This window comes from Haliotis asinina, chromosome 12 (genome assembly GCF_037392515.1).
Source record: "Haliotis asinina isolate JCU_RB_2024 chromosome 12, JCU_Hal_asi_v2, whole genome shotgun sequence".
NCBI lineage: Eukaryota > Metazoa > Mollusca > Gastropoda > Lepetellida > Haliotidae > Haliotis > Haliotis asinina.
In genome coordinates, this window is record NC_090291.1 from 27566810 (window position 1) to 27582863 (window position 16054).

Consider the following 16054-nt stretch of genomic DNA (forward strand, 5'->3'; position numbering starts at 1 on the left):
CTGGAAATGTACAAGAAGATAGTGTCCGACCTCAATCAGTATATCAGTCAAATATACACTTACGCTCTTCGTGAAGATACCACTAACAGCGCTGGTTGATATGGAAGTGAATGCATATTGCGCTTTACAAACATGTCATTGTAAAATATTCGTTTAAGCAGGTGTTTTGCTGTTCTACTGCTACAAGCAGCCGTCACTGCCATGTTGCAGCCTACATACATGTAACGGTATGATGTGAAGTGAATACATATTGCGCTTTACAAACATGCCATTGTAAAATATTCGTTTAAGTAGGTGTTTTGCTGTTCTACTGCTTCAAGCAGCCGTCACTGCCATGTTGCAGCCTACATACATGTAACGGTATGATGTGAAGTGAATACATATTGCGCTTTACAAACATGCCATTGTAAAATATTCGTTTAAGTAGGTGTTTTGCTGTTCTACTGCTTCAAGCAGCCGTCACTGCCATGTTGCAGCCTACATACATGTAACGGTATGATGTGTGCGGTGTGACTTCACACATATTGATACTGTGTGGTTAGAATGGCGCATGATGTGCCACAACAGGTAGCCGGTGGAGTCTATGACGAGGGTCAGTTTAGGTGTACCCTGGCATGGTACAATTTGTAGCCAGACGAATGCTTATTCTGAGTGTTCTCTGACAGGGTACAAATAGTAACCAGACAGATATTTAGTTTGGTTGTACCCTGATACGGTACATTTAGTAGCCAGATGAATACGTAGCTTGAATGTATCTTGAGATGGCACAATTAGTAGCCAGACGAATACGTAGTTTGGGTGTACTCTGACGTGGCACAACTAGTAGCCAGACGGGCATGCGACATGGAACACACAATTCGACTTATTCACGAAGCTGCCATACTTCCGGTACAGTCTCTATCACTGATAACTTTTTCGATTAGTGTTTACTCCCATAATGTATTTGTGGCCATAGGCCCAAATATATGTTACAATAATATGAGTGATATTATGCAATCATTTTCCCTTCTTAGTGTTTTAAGCATAGAGTGTGAAGTTGTTGGCAGAATTTTATACAACATCTTTACTGAGGGGTTCCTGATCACATTACTTGATAAGAAAGTTTTTTCTCTGATGATGTCAAGTGAAGGGCATATCAAAATAAATGGTATTGATCTTCGATTTCATATCAATCACAATACGTTGCTCACGGGGAATTCTTAATGTCCGACCTCTGTCAGTCTGTCTGACTCTTGCAAGAGCAAACTGGCGAGCAAAGGTTCGTCTAAATGGTATTTTTCAGCATCAAGAGTTGTTTTGCATGTTGAGCATATATCAAATCTTCAGCTGCTGGTTAAAACGTCATGCCATTGTTGAGAATTCATACCTTTTAAAGACGCGTGAAGATCCGGGTAGAATAGGTCTTCAGCAGCCCATACTTGTCATAAAAGGAGACTCTGCTTGTCGTAAGAAATGAGATCGGTTGGTCAGGCTCGCTGACTTTGTTGACACATTTCATTGATTCCCAATTGCGCATTGCCCAGAGCGATGCTGATCACTGGAATGTCTGGTCCAAACACGATTATGTACAGACCGCAGCCATATAGCTGGAATTTTGCTGAGTGCGACGCAAAATGAAACTCACTCACTCATATCTTTTAAATGCTGTTTGAAGTCATGAAAAAAAATATTCCGTGAAACTTTCATCCTTTGAAGCCTCAGCCCAGCGTTTTATAGTAGATAGATATCCGTGTGCGTATGTGTGCATGGGGAGATGAGTCTATCATGTAGACACCAGAAGCCTACAACATTGGCTATATGCTATTCTGTAGCCAGATGACTAATTACTTCTTGTCCTGTTGTAATGGTCTTTCCGATATACAGGTGAATATGGGTTTAGAACAGTGTGGAACTATGAGTGTTTAACGATACAGGATTGTATTTAGCGGTATACAACTGCTAGTGAGCCATACGCTATCTGATTGTTCACGGGTACCACGGCCATACACTATGACACATCGATACCTCTGAATTTTGTATCTTATCTAGAAGCAGCGTATCATGTCCCCATTTACAAGTGCCTTGCTTGATTAAAAGAGTCAGTGAAACCCTTCTTTGATGCCCAGGTGCACAAATATGAGATACTCATCTCCTTACTTGTACTTACTGTTACTTGTATTTGTTTTGCCTTTGATTTTTTTCATTAATATGAGTGGAACGATAAAATATAACATTGAACGATATATAAAACGTCAGTGCTTACAAAACCAAGCCCTGACTGTCTTCATTCTTCCATGGCCTAAGGCTAAGGCATTTCTGGCTAGTTCTGATAAAGCTCTAACAGATGTGGCATGTAACAGGTCTTTAATGTGTTTATGGTCAACGACAGGGCAATTGTTCATGGAAGATATCACGCGAAGTTGCGTGTACGTGGAGGATCGTAACTAACGCTCATCCTGTGCCTCGCCGTTACGTTCCGGAAACCAAGACACATATCACCTTACAAGCAGTGTTGGAGAAACCATGTAAGGATGAACGAGTACGTGTCCTGCTCCGTGTGTGTTACATTTGGTATTGCGAACGATGTAGTACTAGTGCAATTCAAACGGGAGTTTCGCCTTGTTTGAAACTAGAGTATAAATACTGGAAAAGGATAGTGGATGAATAATAATAACATTCATTTGTGTAGAGGTCTTTTCCAATATAGCACTGTTCAGAAGCGCTAAATTGTAACTCGGACAACCCAAACTGCCTGTGAAGCCACAGAAGGTTAACAGTTACATGCTTTTTATCCCACTGGGTACCCATCTTCTGCTGGGTGAACAGAGGCAATTTTGAACAAATCCATTTGCATGAGATGAAATAGAAATTGAGGTATATTTGTCCACTGTTCAAATCGTCATAAATACTGCGCTGAACTGTATCAATTAATTACCCGTCCTCGCCTACACCGCTGTAGAGTGAACATCCGTCACCTTTGCCAGTTACCACGGGTATGTTTGTATGTTGAGTCGCTTGTTTCAGCACAGTGGTAAAAGTTTGAGGCGTACATTTTGTGAATGAAGTGGATTTACACAGTGTGCAGCCTGGTTTTCCAGTTCATACAAGGAAAGTCGGTCCTGCAATCCTGTTGCTTCATCAATGAAACACTATCTGTATTTCGTTTAATATCGAGAATGAAGTGGAGATGTTACATTTTCTAGGATGAAGAGAGGTTACAGGTGTAATACATGTGTAGTAATTGTCTGGATCGTACATCAGTTCGGGCTTTGCACCAACATGACATGTAGCTCATTATCTAAACCCTAACGCCTTCATATCATGCAGCTTATGATGTGGGACATGACAAAGTGTAGCAGGCTGTATAATATTATATAGTTGCACAATGTCTTCCGAAAGATATTAGCATCGACACTGTACAAAAGAATCACACCACCCCAACCCACCCTCCAAAAAAACAAAAAACAAAACAAAACAAAAATCAACAGAAATGTAAAAAAGAAAAACAAAGAATAAAGGAAGAATCTGATAACAGATGGTGCAAAAATGATCAGTTCCCCTAGAGAATCATATTAGAAGTCAGTAGTCAGCCATAGATAAATATCCTCATAGAAAGAAATAAGGGAAAACATGAAGGTACAAGTGTTCCTTGATATATTTCCAGATTTTCACAAACAGTGCAATATAAAACATGACAACAATCCCGTGTGTTCCTTTATTTGTTCCAATGAGTATGTATATTCATGACATTGTTTTAATTGAAATAACTATATATCGATGTGCTTGCAATTTCGCGTTTCTCTGATTCCAGTATATCTGATTACAATCAGTGTTCAGCAACATTTCCGCTAATACCCAGCATGAACATACGCTGGATCGCGCACTGTCACTGTCACTGTCACTGTCACTGTCACTGTTGAAACACTGAAGGACAAATAGTATTTCTATATTTAATACAGGGACTCAACACAAGATTTTCAATGTTTACATGGAATTGGAATACAACGCGTAGCATTATTTATATTGAGGAACATCCGAGTAGTTTCAAGCAGTCGGGTTTACAATTTGTTGCTTTGTTACATATGTACGTATGCAAAGCGAATAGTTAACACGTTCCAGTGATTATTTGGACAATCCGAAAGGGTAAACGTTAAGAATGATATTACGCGATCGTTGGACCTGTGTTCTATCACCAACAATTCAACATTTGATTTAAAAAACTAAATGGGCGAACGATATTTATGGGCGATGGAATAACTGAGATGAAAATGTATGAAGGGTACCACAGTGTATGCAGAACGACAGATTCTCTGTCCTCAACCCTTCTTATCTCACCTTGATCCTATGTGCTGGCAAAGCACTTTACGTCATCCACCGTGCATGCCGAAGCAAATTATATAGATTTGAAGTAAGTCGGATAGAGAACCATATTTCATATTGAGACTGTCTGTAGTCAGTTAGATGAAGAAGCCGTGTTATCGATCAAAGGCGTATCACTGCGTTATTAATTGTTTACGAATATGTTTCATCGATCTACGCATCGGTTTTGGGTGGGAACATGTTTCTCGGTATGGGTGTAGCTGAATATGATTGCGAGTCATTTTATCTTCGCTCTCTCTTTGGTGGCCTTCGGCGCACAATTGGTGAACGTATGTGACTGAAAGAATCCTTTTTGTGAGCAAACGACGCCATTTTCTGTTAAGGGGGATAACTCTACTTCACGTATACACAGCGAGTCACCAGAATGGATGCGATTGGAGCTCAAGTTGTGACGATAATGAGAACGAAACAACGCGGTTTGGGGGTAAATATTCTTTTCGTGCATATCTTTCATCTCATATCGTATACAAACCGTAGGAGTTCAAGGTTTTGTGTTGGAAAACTCAATTGTTACAAACATTAGCTGTAACAATTTGAACTTGTACGTTGCTAAGAAATAAATTCACACCAATTTTGTTACAAACACACCAACCGCATGTAGGAGTAAATGGTTCATAATATGCGTTATTTGAGTGTAGTGAATAAAAAACTAATTATTTCACCGCAGTGAAATATGTTGATTTTGTGTTTCCATATCCAGAGCTGATGTCAACATTCTGACAAAAGATTTTCACAGCAGATGGTCAGTTAATGCATCTGAGGTGTTTAATGCAAAGGTGTATATTTTAGAATTCAAATCCTATTCATTTGACGTATGGCGAAGCGTTTGGTGGTTAATCTGGATGGAGCTGTCTCCTTCAACTTCGAGAGGACTAACAATATGGTCGAGACAAATGTCCTGCTTCCAGCGTTTCTTATTCGTAGGTTTTTCGACTATATCCAGTATAAGCAAAACTGATGCTTAATCAGTGAATTTAAATTAGGTCACGTGCTATAATCAATTGAAATAAATTGAAGGAAAAAGGAAAAAGAAAAATTAAAAAATCAACCATAACTATTTGGAGGGGATGTTTTAAAATGTAATTAATCACCTTTCTCTTACATCACTCATAAATGTTGTTTTCTGTTTGGCTAAGGGCTCTTCTGATACTTTCAATGTACCTCCCTTGCAAGCGAGGTACCCCGCTGCAAATAACATTGAATCACGCATGATGTACGGAAATAACCGGTATCCTGCGGATGCAAATCGATGGAGGGGACATAACTCTAAATTTGCTTTCCTTGTATCGTCTGCATAATCTAGTTATGGCTACGAAAAGAATTACCTCGCATTCCAATAAATAAATTTGAACAAAACGTTCAAATTTAGTCCCTGTGAATATTAAGAAGGTGTAATATTCACCGCGGCGATTTTAATCAGACAGTACCTGCCGGGAAAAAAGCAAGATGCAAGATTCGAATCTTTGACTCACACGGGTTCACTGAAGTGTACGATCCGATACCAATATTAATGCTTCAAACAGTAACATTGAGGTGTTCGGTAATCCATCGGAGGCCATGGCCCCATTGATGTACCTTCGATGTTTGGTTAAAGACTCAGGGAACATACACAGACATCGAGGGTATATCAACCGGGGTATTCGCACGAAGTCGAATGTTTAATTTCGACTGCTCGCGGGAAGGAGAAGAGCGGTACTCTTTGATGATTGGTATTGTTTTTACATTGTTTGCACAAGGGATTAGGGAAGGATTATCGCCTTACATACCTGAACATGTTGGTGAACAATTCTCATCTTGTCATGTTGGTGAACTGTTGTTTGTGAACTAATATACAATAATAATAATAATGCACTTAGAAATTCCTAAAATGGGTTGGTTTGCCTCTCTAGCTTTATGGTTGCAAACCCTAACTGATATGCCGCTAGATGACCCATGTCATCAGTTGGCCGACTACGTCACCACTACCTGGATCGAAGGTAGTCTCCCGATGACAACATGGAATTACACCGTCAGGGCATCCTATATCCTTAAACGTGTTTAAATACTGTAAGTTGGACATTGTTAAATGAGTAGATGGTTGAGTAGTGTCCACAAAGTATTTCCAATCTATAATTTAGTCATCTGTATATATGTGTAATAAGTAAGAATATTTTTTCATTTTTAATCAATGTAACATAATATTTATCACATACATATATCCTAATATCGTAATGGCGGTCTGTGAGTGTTTGCTTGTATATGTTTGTAGTTTAATTTGTACAGTATGTGAACAAATGAAGGTTTGTAACCTTGAACATATTATTTTAACGTAGTAGTAGTTTGGTTTCCGACCTGTTGGAATGATTCCTTCGCCCTTGTAGGGGGAGCTTGAACAAACACTCAGTCTCCTTTTGTTCGTGTTAATTGGGAAACGACGACAATTCGCAAGAAGGCGAAAACGGAATTCGCTCAATGTTTATACACGCTGAAAAAAAACTCGCCTTCCTGCGGATGAACCCTATCAGTCCATGCGCCACTCGTAACCTGTGAACAACTTATAATATAAATCATTTCACAATCTATACAAAATGTTATGAACAACATGTAGTTTAGTTCATCTTGCAAAACCACGGAATCGTCGTGTGTACATATTCACATAGGGAGCAGATTGCAGCAACAGACAAGGGCATGATTGATGACAGAGCTATAGCAATAGATGAAGATGTAGTGGAAGTTGATGGGATGAAAGAAATGATTCCTCTGATTCGTAAGCTGTGGTCGATAGAGGCGGGATCAGTGGACCAGTGTCCAATGCAGCGGTTACACAGGGCATGGGTGCACGTCCTTGTCCAAGGCATACAATTGAACTTTCTAGTTATTACTTGTGAAATGACTCTACATATTGTTATACCAAAACTAATAATCTATAAATAAGAACGAGTGGCCACGTGTGATTTATTTCATGCATACTGAATAATATACATGGTGAAAAGAATGATCACAGCTGAAGACTGTTGGTTTTCGTGAATAATCCATAAATCCAATAACGCGCACTGCTTCACTGCTATACAGTGTTAAACTTTCGTTCTAGACCCAGTTTCACCGTAAATGCAATTTGTTTTCACAAAGTCCATGTAATGCTGTCCAGACGCTCGTCCACCAAGACAAGTAATACGACAGTATGGTTTTAACGTCATTGCCCCAATCCCGACTACACATTTTACAAATTCAGAATCACATAAAAGACATTTGTCATCATCATCAAAATCTGTATCACGTGTGAAGGCCTCAGGTCATATACATATTGTAAACAGGTATGAAGGCCTGAACGAAAACAGGAAACAATTTCATACTAAGGCATAGCATTTATCCGTCTACCTGCATATCTTGTCAACAATTACTTGGAGATATCGATTGTAATTCTCTTTTATGTGCTTATCCAATTAACTCTGTGAATACTGTCGTCATAATAGTGTTATTTATCACATTCAGATTCTGTCAGCGTACATACATGTTTTGTCTGTCGATGCTACAAGCATCTATCGCGTGGTTTCTTGAAGATATGTGTATGGTATTTTATACGGGGAGAGATGCTGTACAAGCTGGGAAACATTTACATATGGTGAGACAGGCTACACAAGAGGAGAAATGTTTCAGGTCATTTTACTAAGGGCATTTTTCAGGCGGTAAAATTAAAGCGTCATCGGTATAAAGGCATTGCATCTTCCTAAAAATATCATTTGTTCAACAATAGGTTCATTACAAGGAAACGGCTAGACACTATGGTCGAAGTGCTCAGACGAAAACGATTCATAGAGGGGCTTACAAAATGATAAAAAAGTTGTATATACATCCCCCGTTCCCTGTTTCCCATAACAGTGGACTCACTCTTCAGATAGGTTTTCCATATAAACACACATATATGTACGTGCTGTTAAGTACGTGATGCCTGGTAAGTAAGCCTCTAAATGTTTTCTACTGAATATATTCACATCGTAAGACGTTGTTTAAGCACTACCTTGCATTACCGTCAGTGTGACACAAAAAAGACATTAATAAGTCTCCACGACGGAGACGGGTAGATTTCAAGACCCGCGTACAGCAAATAACAAATAGGACACCATGTTTTTTTCCGAAACAGGAGCACATATTTTACTACAATCACATAATCATAAAGGGTAAAAGTGATCAGTCTCAAATAACCTCTGTAACATCAAACATTTGGTTGTTTGCCGCGGTAAATAGCATCTGCGGCCAACAATATTGCTGAAGGCATTTCATGTCGCCATTAAAGTATTATGTGTGCGGAAGTGTATTGGGTATGTTAAGGGTTCCAAGTGCACGTTATTTGAACAGAAATGTTTCTCGCAGTTCTTTCCAGATTTAACCTGAAAGGTTATTTCTCTCATGCACAGTCATTTATATAATGAAATGTAAATAAACCCTACATGAAACTGGCCAGGAGTTGCACACATTTTTATCAGTTTAATTACGATAATATTACATCTGTCGACAATGCACGGACGTTTGAAACGGAGATATGGTATACACTGAGTGAGTTGTCTAACGCTGCTTAGAGCAACATTCCAGTTTGATGACATCCACGCGGGCGTGGCTCGCGTGCTGCGGGCGTGCTCCGACGTCGTTGGTCGTGACACATGCGGCCAGCCTTGATTTCCTGCCACTGATTCCGTTGTTTCATGATATGGTCGAAAACGACATGCGAGAGATGTGGAATGTGGATGTTGATATGGATCTGGAGCGTGGATGGGTGTTTGTGTTAAATGTGGACATGGAATTTGGTGTAGGGGTCCAGATATGGATGTTGTTGTGGAATGTGGAAATGGTGAATGTGGGATGCGCATGTTGGTGTGGTGTATGGGATGTAAAATGCGGATGTGGATGTGAATGTTGGATGTTGAGATTGTGGGACATGTCTATGTGGTAGTCATAATGTGGACTATTGATGTTGATGTTGCATGTGGATATGTATGTAAAATGTTCTGATAAAGCTTCAATAGGGTTGACTGCGGCGGTACGCAACACCGCAACTTCGTGATCCACCAAATAAACAGGTTGCAGTCCTAATGTAGGTGTAAAAGAATTGATATATTAATTAGATTGTCTAATTCGTTCAGCTGCAGTCCTTAAAGACAAATGCGGGATATATGAGGCAAGTTACACGGGCAAATGGACGTGTAACAATGTTTACATCTCAACATCAATACAATCAACTATCAAGCTATCGGCATTTTCTTTTTACGTTTCCTCACTTCATCTAACTTCTGAAATTCTCTACACACACCGACTTTAATCTTTACGTTTCCTCAGTTCATCTAACTTCTGAAATTCTGTACACACACCGACTTTAATCTTTACGTTTCATCAGTTCATCTAAGCCACTTGCGTGTGTAGTCACATGAGGATCATGTGCTGGTTTCAACTGGATATCAACCAACTAAAAGACTAAATATTTCAGAATATGCGTGACTGTTTCACTAGATCTGGTAATCACCAATTATAGGTGAACGTCAGGTTCAGCGTAGCCGATGAACGCCGAATTAGCTTAGTCGTCCTACTGTCAGGTGCAGTCTGGTTGACTGATTAACTGAGTCGTTGACGTTGACGTTGACGTTGACGTTGACGTCAACCCCCCATGTCTAGTCTTGTTGTTGGGCCCAGAGGTTGCTGACGCCCTACTACCAGGTGGAGTTAGCTGACGTGAGGGCATTAGCCCAGTTGTTGACGTTGATGTAGACGTCAACCCCACCTTGTACAGTGAAGTCGACGCGCCTTGTGGTTTAACCATGCGCAAAGCGTTCACGTCCTCAGGTCCCGGACTAGTTGATTCATCATGTCAAAATCCAGAGGTCGATTTTACTTCACTAGTGACAAATTAATAATGAGTCGAGTGGAATCTGAACAAACGAATGAATTTTTGAACTACTCTAGTATTAGCTCTCACATGGGTCACTGTGTATTCACAACGCCAATACCTTGAAACCATCATATTACAGTGTATATATAATTATATGACATGAGTTGCACTGTGTCATGTAAAATAACACATTTATGTATTCGCTTCCTGTGCATTATGAAGGCTATTAGATGTGATGTGTGTGTATAATAGGAGTGTTGGATTCCGCGTGAGCTTTCATCAGTTTCATATGTTTCTATGTGAACTGTTGCAAGTCCCTAGTGAGATACTATGTAAAGAGTGATGTACAATGAAAGGTCCTGTGAGGTTCTGCAGGTTTCGAAATATGGTAAGTCCATAAGAGCAGATATCTCTGGAGAATTATGCTAAAATAATTCGTAATTTGAAAAAAATGCATGTTATCCAAGTTCTTATTATTTCACAGAAAACAATATGGAGAATGCAACATCGCTAGAATACAGTTGACAGCGAGGCCGCTCTAGTGAACTGAACTAGTATTTAGTTTAAAAAGAATTTCGGTGTCTTCGTAATCTGTGGATGTTATTATTATTCACAAATTGTTATCGAGTTCTGAAAGGAAATGCTGATGAACAATTTCTTATAAATCATAAAGGTTCGTTAACAAGATTATGCTGTGTTGTTATGTTACGCTGTTTAGCAGGGGCTATATATACAAAAGATTGTGTATCTGGACATATATCCTGGGGAATGTTTGCCACTACTCAAGGTGAAAACAAGTATCTATTCCACGCGAGGCCCATATACAAAGGAATGCTTTCGGATACATGGTAATACATAGTTTCTGACAGAAATATACTTGTAATTGTAACACATGTCGCCACTTTGTATATGGCAGCTTCATCTGTTGAATAGAGAAAACAAAATAGAGAAACAGGATGGTTGACAGCATTTTGGTATGAACTTGTTTGGGGATCACAAAAGTATGGACATACAAAAATAAAATTAATGAATTTCACTTTTCAATAATGAATGACATAATGAGCTTAACGTATGTCACTGTATCCTCTCTTCCTTCCTTGAGATCCAACAAGCCAAGCACATTGAATAAACAGACATCCCTAAAGGCCATGATGTGGCACCTGGAGAACGTTTCAACTAATTCCTGTATGCATGATCACAATAATATCACAAAGTCCCACTTGACCCATGTAGTACACATACATAACTATATTCAGTAGCTGTCCCACTGACCCATTTACAACATCACACAGATGCTTCCTTCATAAGATCTGTATACATATATGAATAATTATGTTTTTCATTTTGATGAAGCCGCATGAGAGAATTTCCGTTTTTCCAACAATACTAGTATTTAAGATACATTTTGTAAATGTATCTTATTATATAGTGGATAAATAAAAGTTCGATAGTTCGATGCATCGTTACAGCCCCAGTACATATATTGTATTTCAGACGTTGGTCAGTTTTACTTTATTCACTTTTTAATTGTTGTTATGTTTGTATCTCTTGCATGGTTTTGTCTATCATTTTACTCCAAACTCTAACTGGTCCACAATAGGAATGAGAATAACAATGGTTAATAGTAAGTGTCTGTTATATGAATACTTATTATACGTTCTTGTCAGATATGCAAATGGAGTAGATTCATGTCTCCATCTAAAGGTTGCAACCTTATAATCCTATTTACACAATGTATAATTACTGGCCATATGAGTGTACTCACTGCGTGGCATTAGATTAGAAACGAGGCTTAAATACAGACGGTGAATGAACATGTGCTCGGGGTCAGTCGCATGATGTACCGTGGTCGTGGACAGAGAGATGGTGTACCGTGGTCGTGGACAAGGAGATGGTGTACTGTGGTCGGGGACAGAGGGTTAGTGTACTGTGGTCGGGGAGAAGGAGATGGTGTACTGTGGTCGAGGACAAAGAGATGGTGTACTGTGGTCAGTGACAGGGAGATGGTGCACTGTGGTCGGGGACAGAGAGATGGTCTTCTGTGGTCGGGGACAGAGAGATGGTGTACTGTGGTCAGTGATAGGGAGATGGTGTATTGTGATCGGGGACAAGGAGATGGTGCACAGTGGTCGGGGACAAGGAGATGGTGTACTGTGGTCAGTGATAGGGAGATGGTCTTCGGTGGTCGAGGACAGAGAGATGGTGTACTGTGGTCAGTGATAGGGGTATGGTGTACTGTGGTCGGGGACAGGGGGATGGTGTACTGTGATCGGGCACATAGAGGGATAGTGTACTGTGATCGGGGACAGAGAGATGGTGTACTGTGGTCGGGGACAGAGAGATGGTGTACTGTGGTCGGGTACAGGGAGATGGTGTACTGTGGTCGGGGACAAGGAGATGGTGTACTGTGGTCAGTGACAGGGAGATGGTGCACAGTGGTCGTGGACAGAGAGATGGTCTTCTGTGGTCGGGGACAGAGAGATGGTGTACTGTGGTCAGTCATAGGGAGATGGTGTGCAGTGGTCGGGGACAGAGGGATGGTGTACTGTGATAGTGTCTCAGGTGTGTCAGAGAGATAATAGCTTTATCTCAAAGAGACCAATAACAACTGTACACAAAGAGATTAATAATAGGTCGGTCTATCCTAAAGACAGTAATAATAATTGTATCACAAAAAGAGTTATACGAATTGTATCTTAAATAGAGTTGTGATTTCGAAGACAGCATTGGTAGTTGTATCTCAAAGAGAATAATAGTACTTGTATCTTAAAGAAATTCGTGATAGTTATGTCTCAAAGAGAATGATAATAGTTGTCTCATAAAGAGTCGTGATAGTTATGTCTCAAAGAGAATGATAATAGTTGTCTCATAAAGAGTCGTGATAGTTATGTCTCAAAGAGAATGATAATAGTTGTCTCATAAAGAGTCGTGATAGTTATGTCTCAAAGAGAATGATAATAGTTGTCTCATAAAGAGTCGTGATAGTTATGTCTCAAAGAGAATGATAATAGTTGTCTCATAAAGAGTCGTGATAGTTATGTCTCAAAGAGAATGATAATAGTTTTATCTCACAGAAAGTAACAATAGTTGTATCTCAAGGAGAGTGATAATAGTTGTGTTTCAGAGAAAGTGAATGTATGTGTTTCAAAGAGGGCCATGATAGTTGTGTTTCAAAGAGTCGAGAAAAATGTGCCTCAAAGAGAGTCAACATAAATGTGCCTCAAAAAGAGCCATGACAGGGAGTGGCTATAATGATTATTTGTAACCTTTCCATTTCCACTGATGGTGATTTAGGCATTATAGTGATAGAGGACTCATTTTAACACTTGTTTTTATTCATAATTCAACTGATAAAAAAGCTACAAACGCTTCAATACAATTTAGAAATTATGTAAAGATACTTTGACACCTGTAACAGTAACTGATGTAATTCGATATGCATGTTCGTCATGGGAAGAAACTGATTAACACTCACCATGCCCTTATTAGTAGCCGAGAGGGCACACGGTAACTCGATATGCGTAGGGATCTTGTTAATCGACCATTGTGAACACAACCTTGAGTCCAAGCACTGTTAATATATATAAACACTAATCAGTTGAGAGTCGTTCCTACCGCATACACACCTGTATCAGGTGAGCTCTAACGGATGACTGGTGGGTTATACACCTTCCGGCAACCATCATGAAGTCAACAGTTGAGGAATTGGACGTAATGAATGACCAGGTAAAGTGCCGATCTTGACTTTATGGCGTGTCTTGTTGTCTTGACGTGCGGAGAACTGACAAAGTTGCCTTTGAACACAGCCTTTATTTTGAAATCAGTTATTTAATTCATTTCAGTGTTAATGAGTCAAGAAAGGTGTCAATATTAGTCCTCTTTTACTTCCATACCAGATCTTGGTTCAGTATCTTTAAAAGCATTTTTATTACTGTGGTCAAGTGTTATACAGAATGTATTTATTCCTCACAGACACACACTTATCAAGGAATTCAACACACCCTTCGCAGTTGTATAAATGATGGAGGTGAAACAAATAGTATATCTTGTGTTGAGCACCTTGACAGTTCGGTGCCATCAGCATCTAATATTGAAAACTCATTATACACTACACCTCATGCTTCCATTGACGCTGTATCGGTACGGCAACTGTTGTTTATGTCACCGGGAGTCACTATTGACCATCCCCCCCCGGGATATGATTAATGACCACGCTTTGCATTGTTGTCCGTGCATGGGCAGCGACCATTAGGTCCACACATAGTGATGCCTCCTGTTCAGTGGAGGAGATTATTGCGACTGGGTTAAGCATCTGTGGACAGCTTAATGCAGGGGATGATATGAACGAATGGGCGAGTTCAACGAAAAATTACAGAGCACGCCAGATCACAACGGGCCATCCAGTATGCAATAGAACGATAGACAATAGAACATACATCTTGTTCCGGGAATCCTATCTGTTCCTAGAATAGAGTTAGGTTTCCTCTGCAGGTACCTGACTGGATATCGTTGCTGAACAGGTGTTTGAATATTTGTGTCTAGCTTCATTTTTTTTAAAAATGAATCATAAAAAGCCTGTAACAAACATGATAGGACTTATTTCTCGTATAAAGGTGGACATGCCTTTGAGTGGCCGAGGGAAATGGCGGCGTCGAGGAGGTTCCTATCGGCACAGTTTCATCTCCAACGCCTCTCAGGAATCGGCAAAAACGGTGAGTACCATTTTATATGTACTAGTATTCGTTGTGAAATGATCCCTTGCTTCAAACATGGTATGGTTCACGATACCCGGTATTTACACGGTTTACACGGACAGTCCACCGCTTCTCATGATAGCGATAAATGCCAGCGGTCAGATGAACTTTGAAATGGTTAATGGATGATCTGTCGTGTTTAACATGGCGACCGTGGGTATTTTTTGTATGTGTGTGTTAAAAGAAGACACAACGGCCTGATTATTGTACAAATAATCGATCTACAATGACGTTGATCGATGCGTCACACATAACAAACCTATAAGAAGTAATTATTGGTTGACCATGCCTGATACAGATTATATATGACAGCTTACGGGTAGACGAGAACACGTGTTACGCCGTTTCCTATACCAACGGATAAGAGCACGAATCTGCCACACTCGAATCCGAATCAATATCACTTTGATATTTAATGGAGGGCATTAACACAGCGAACACAAGTACCATCACCCATAGACATTGAGTGCAAAGAGTATTGTACTTACACAGGTGGTACTGTTGTTTTTTTGACCGAGTAGATAATTACACGTTCACTTTATAATCGTCAGATATGTCATGACATTAATCCGCTTTTCATATCATGATACACGATATTTTGTTTATTGATGACAATTCTGTATAGATTCGTTAGAGCGACTGAATGCCGAGGCATCAGAGATGAAGGCTCCGGTCTTGCTTGTACTCCAATGTGCTTACATCACATCATCAAGCACACCCGGGCAGTGTTAGTCAGATCCTCCACACATCTTTATTTTATTTACTGAGCTTATTAATCTCATTGGCATCGCCATTACATTACGTGCTACCTTGTGTTAGCATCGCCAGTTACACACGCTTATCAATCCTATTCCATGTGTAACCTCTCCTGTATATAGAAACGGTCACGCTCGGAGTGGACAAAAAATATATTTCGGACCTTTATTTTCGAGTTAAACTCACTAAGCTAAAAAAACACATGTCATGCATTTGCGATATATTGCTCCATTATGTACTCTCTGTACAGTTAGCTTTTGTGGTGTTCGATTGTGAATTTTGTTTAATCGTGTTATACAATTAAAACACAATCCTGAACATATACCGG

General features: G+C 39.8%; 1 protein-coding gene across 4 annotated transcripts in view; it reads left to right on the top strand.

The window, feature by feature from the left end:
* Positions 1-16054, top strand: part of LOC137258440 (short transient receptor potential channel 7-like) — a 68605-nt gene that overhangs the window by 8437 nt on the left and 44114 nt on the right. For 2 of the 4 annotated variants that reach the window (XM_067796121.1, XM_067796122.1), the window contains exons 1-2: positions 4579-4783; positions 14830-14928. In XM_067796121.1, coding sequence (XP_067652222.1) covers positions 4724-4783; positions 14830-14928 — 159 coding nt within the window. In that variant the 5' untranslated portion in view covers positions 4579-4723. Of the gene's footprint in view, positions 1-4578; positions 4784-14829; positions 14929-16054 lie in introns of those variants that run through there. The other 2 variants (XM_067796124.1, XM_067796123.1) reach the window with 1 other exon arrangement.